This window comes from Lycium barbarum, chromosome 11 (assembly GCF_019175385.1).
Source record: "Lycium barbarum isolate Lr01 chromosome 11, ASM1917538v2, whole genome shotgun sequence".
Taxonomy (NCBI): domain Eukaryota; kingdom Viridiplantae; phylum Streptophyta; class Magnoliopsida; order Solanales; family Solanaceae; genus Lycium; species Lycium barbarum.
In genome coordinates this window covers 22,772,759-22,777,231 of record NC_083347.1, presented here as the reverse complement: position 1 = coordinate 22,777,231, position 4,473 = coordinate 22,772,759, and the positions used below count along the sequence as shown (strand labels likewise).

The 4,473-nt window shown below is 34.3% G+C and overlaps 1 protein-coding gene across 1 annotated transcript; it reads right to left on the bottom strand.

The window, feature by feature from the left end:
• Positions 1-273: 273 nt before the first annotated feature.
• LOC132616762 (endoglucanase 11) lies at positions 274-4,156 on the bottom strand. The gene is made up of 5 exons (XM_060331410.1): positions 3,823-4,156; positions 3,510-3,722; positions 3,055-3,255; positions 2,709-2,963; positions 274-1,092 (listed from the first exon to the last, which is right to left on the bottom strand). Exons 1-5 carry the CDS (start codon positions 4,021-4,023, stop codon positions 451-453), a joined length of 1,512 nt encoding a protein of 503 aa, XP_060187393.1. The 5' UTR covers positions 4,024-4,156; the 3' UTR covers positions 274-450.
• Positions 4,157-4,473: the final 317 nt, after the last annotated feature.

Below are 4,473 nucleotides of genomic sequence, written 5' to 3'. Positions count from 1 at the left end.
TACTATTTTCCTACAATAACTCAGGCAGAACGTGTCGCCATGTAAATGTATTTTACTCGTCATTGAATAAAACTGAATTCGTGTAAACATAATTTTACAAATATGAGCAAGAATTATCTGAACTATAATTCAGCTTAGGAGTTAGGTCCCTTCTTCTGTTGCCTAACAAAAGAGTCCATCGCTTACCTCAATAATAAATCCCATACAAGACATAACATAATGTCATAATCCCTTTAATAAAAATATTGAAATAGACAACACAACGAAAATGGATAGATTTAATACATAAGTTGATTACTTGCATTATTAAATATACACAATTGGGGTACACAAGGTGTCACGGGGCTGTGCCAAATTTAGCCACCATAAGAAAAACCCAAAAAAGAGAAATACAAAAAAGATTATAGTAAACATATTCTATGAATATAACATTGGGTGTAATACTTGTTTTTAGAAAGATGCAATTAATGGTGGATTATTCAAGAAATTCAACTTTGCAAAAATTCCAACAAGAGGTGCTGTATTATATGTACACGCCTCTGTTTGCACATAATTTGCTCTATCATCATCAAAATCATCTTGTTTATCAGGCCCACCAACAATTGCCCCAATTAGAACATTTGGGTTTGGCCCATTTTTGCTGTACCAATAATCATACCCTTGGGTACATCCAATAAAGCCCTTGTTTTCTCTATAGGACACAATGGAGGCCCCTCTATGGTGTACTCTTTTTGGGTAATTTGGGCCAAACCCCGCAAGATAACTCATGTTTCTTGGATTTGAGCCCAAAATGTAGTCCACTTGGGATTTGGCAAAATTGAAGAGGTCTTCATGATCAACTATTCCTCCATGGCAGGTTATTTTTTGGTTGGATTTTTGAAGGAAATCTGAGTAAACTGTGAGTAAGAAAGCCGCCGTCGATACGTACTGCATGTTGTTCCATTGCCGGACATATAATAAGCCGGCTGGGGTACGTTCGACGTTGGTGCTACCGTTGTTTTTGTTGAGACATGAACATATGTAGTGTTCAGCTTTTGATCGATACTGTTCAAGTATGTGGCTGTGTTTCTTGTGCTTTTCCTCTTGCAGTAGCTGCATTGACAAAGTTCAAATGAAAAATTACGTCTCAATTCCAAATAAGTTGGAATTCACTAATCTTTCAACCGACGGAAAAGGGAAAATCACATTATTATAAAGTAAAATTAGATTGTTACATCTTTTTCTCATTTTGTTTTCTCTTGGGTATGGGTCATGTGCTGCTACTCAGTGGGTTGTCACATCAATTTATTAGCCGTTTCCTTGCTAGGCTACTATTTGTGAAGGAGATAGGCATCTTTATCATGCCAAAAAAGAGTGGGCTCTATTAAATTTTGAATTTAAGTATGTACATTAACGCTTTGTGCTCAATTATTTCTACATCAAAATAAAGATATGCAATATTTAGTAGAAGCAAAAAGTGGGGCAAATCTGCTTATAACTTCAGGTTGGGTAAGATGGCAATTCAATGTTGTCCGAACTCAAATCAGAATCACCAACAGTGGTTTCACCACAAACATTACATTATATCACATGCCAGAAGAATAAGAGCAAAAAAAAAAAAAACTTTGTATTATAGTGTTTACAACAACAACATACCCAGAACACATAACTACCCATTGATGTCTTTTTCTATTTTTTCTTCACTGTTCATAACTAGTGCCTAATAGTAACACGTATGACATAACTACCCTCTTTTTTTCCCGGCCAAAAATATTTTCTTTTTCTTTGTTTTTTTTTCCCCCCTTAACCATCTGAATTGAAGATCCCTACATTAAAGGCACTGTCAAATGTCCGATGCAAAGATATCATATGCATGTGACTTTGTTCTTCAAGGCCCTATGCCTTTATTCACCACATATTTAGTCCTCATTTATTAAGATGCCTTAATTTGCGTTCACTTCACATAGCTCTCTCAACTTCATTAGTACATGTCCTAGTTAGTTTTCCATAAAGTAAAAGCATATCCCGCCCAGAAGTAAAAGTATTATTCCACATTTGACTCTTAAAAAAAGCTGCCTCAGAGATTTGACACAAAGACACTGAGAAAAAGACAATACTAAAACAATTTAAATTCAAAGAAAATAGGCTCCTTACTTTAAAAGTGTAACATTTCCTTTTTTGTGCTTTTATGGATACACCGTACACGTTTTATAAGTTTGAAATTGAAATATCGGAAGATAAGGCAAAGGCAGTACAAAACATGCTGGCCCAAGAAATTCAAATATTTGAAAATGAAATCTTGTGCAAAAGTGAGAAAGAATATTCCCAATATTTCATCATCTCAAAGCAAAGCATAAACATTAAAGCACATGGTATAACCTATGGAATGCACATTTACCCTAACATGATTTAAAAAAACTTATATAGACATATTAAATCACATGGTAATTACAATTTAACGTGTAACAAGAAGTTATTTACTCTTTTTTTTTTTTCAGATTACCATATAATACTTGCTAAACGTTACCAAAATCATATATAAACTGTCAATTATGTTGCTCGAACTTTTCAAAAACACCATAGAGCGTGTTTTAAATTCTTCAAAAGCTACATGATTTATAGAATCCGACAGGAATGAGAAAGTATTTTTTTAAAATTAGAGTAACATAAACAGTCGGTGAAGGAAAGCTGAACTCAAAAAAGTTGATGGGAACAATGTTAGTCCGTACCTTGGAGGCAATAATTTGTAGACCAGCAAATTTAACATCCCAACTGAACTCAGTAATAGCCCAACCAATACCCCCAAAAGAATTAGCCTTGTTAATTACATACTCCAAATACTCTTCCTTGTCGGTGGCTTTGTATAACCAAAATGCTGCCCACAACAACTCATCTTCGTACCCACTTACTGATGCATAATAGTTCTTCACTACTCCCACACTTTCATCATATTTCCCTCTGTATTTTTCACCAAACTCAAATAACTGCACATGTTCATTGTACCCCATGTAATTAATCAAATTTAGTAACTGTCAGTCAATGTATATAATTTAAATTCTTTCATTATTAGCTTACCTGTTGGGCATGATGCAATAATAAGTGAGAATAATGTGGATTATTTTTCCTAAACACAATCGACGCGGCCGCCATCGCAGCAGCCGTCTCCCCGGCTAAGTCAGAGCCGGGGTTGTTCTCGTCGATCTTGAATGCTCGACGAGAAGTCGTCATGTCCTCCGGCCGTTGCCAACAGTAATGATCAGTGTCTCCATCTCCCACCTGTACGTCACAAAAGTTAACAATTTTTTAATTGTCTAGATAACCGAAAGTTTAGCTTAAATTAGAGTTGATTTCTTAGACGATCACTCAACTAACAACAGTTATCTCAGAAAGTCATTTTTCTATGAGTAACTAACAGTTTAGTACATTTCTGTCCAAAACGATGAAAAGTGACTTTCTGCTATAATTAACATAGGAATCAACTCCTCAAAATTATGTTAATTTAATCATTTCTTTTAAACTTCTTCAATTACCTCTGCCCATAACACATTTGGACTAGTGTGTGCTTTGATGAAGTAATCAGTACCCCATTTGATAGCTTCAAAAGCATGTTCCATTTCACCTACATAAGAAATCTCTTCACCATATTCAATCACACTCCATGACAACATTGTCACTGTGAATGCCATTGGTAAGCCAAATTTTACATGGTCACCAGCATCATAGTACCCTCCAACCAAATCCACCTACATTGTTAATTTCAAACATTAGTAACCCCAAAATCATTAATTTCTCCAAACTTCAAACTCAAAAAAAAAAAAAAAAAACACAAATTTTAATACTTACCCCTTGTTCTAAGCCATCAGTTAAACCAGAATGGTCGCGCCAATTGACACGTTGGTTATAAGGTAAACGACCGGACCTTTGAGCTTCAAAGTAAAGAAGACTTTTTTGAAGAGCATCTGAATAATCAAAAGCTCTACAAGAAGAAGAAAAAATGATGTAGAGTGAAAGAAAAATAGAACAATGGTGCAAAAAACTCTTCATAATTGAAATTGGTTTTTTTTTTTTTCCTTCTAGACTCACTCCTAAAGAGGTTTTAGGAGTGAAGAAGGAAATAGTAGAAGCTCTAAGCAAAAATGTGCTCTGTTTTGCTCTGTTTCTTCGCTTGGGATCTGTTCTATACTGTGGGAGAATATATGTAGGTGTCTAGGTGTGTGTCACTTTCTTAAGGGTCTGTTTGGAAAGCCACCTGGTAATTGGAATTGGTGTAATTACACAGTGTTATAATTACAAAGACATGTTTGTTGGTCATAATGTAATTACAGTGTAATCATAAGCGTGTTGTTTGGTTGCACAAGTGTAATTATACAGTTAGTTTAATTTAAAAATAAAATTTAGTTATAAAAAATTAAAATTTAATATTTAAAAAATATGTGCCTTTATAAAAGATATCAAATTAGTTATTTAATAACACATTGTTTCTTGAAAATATGT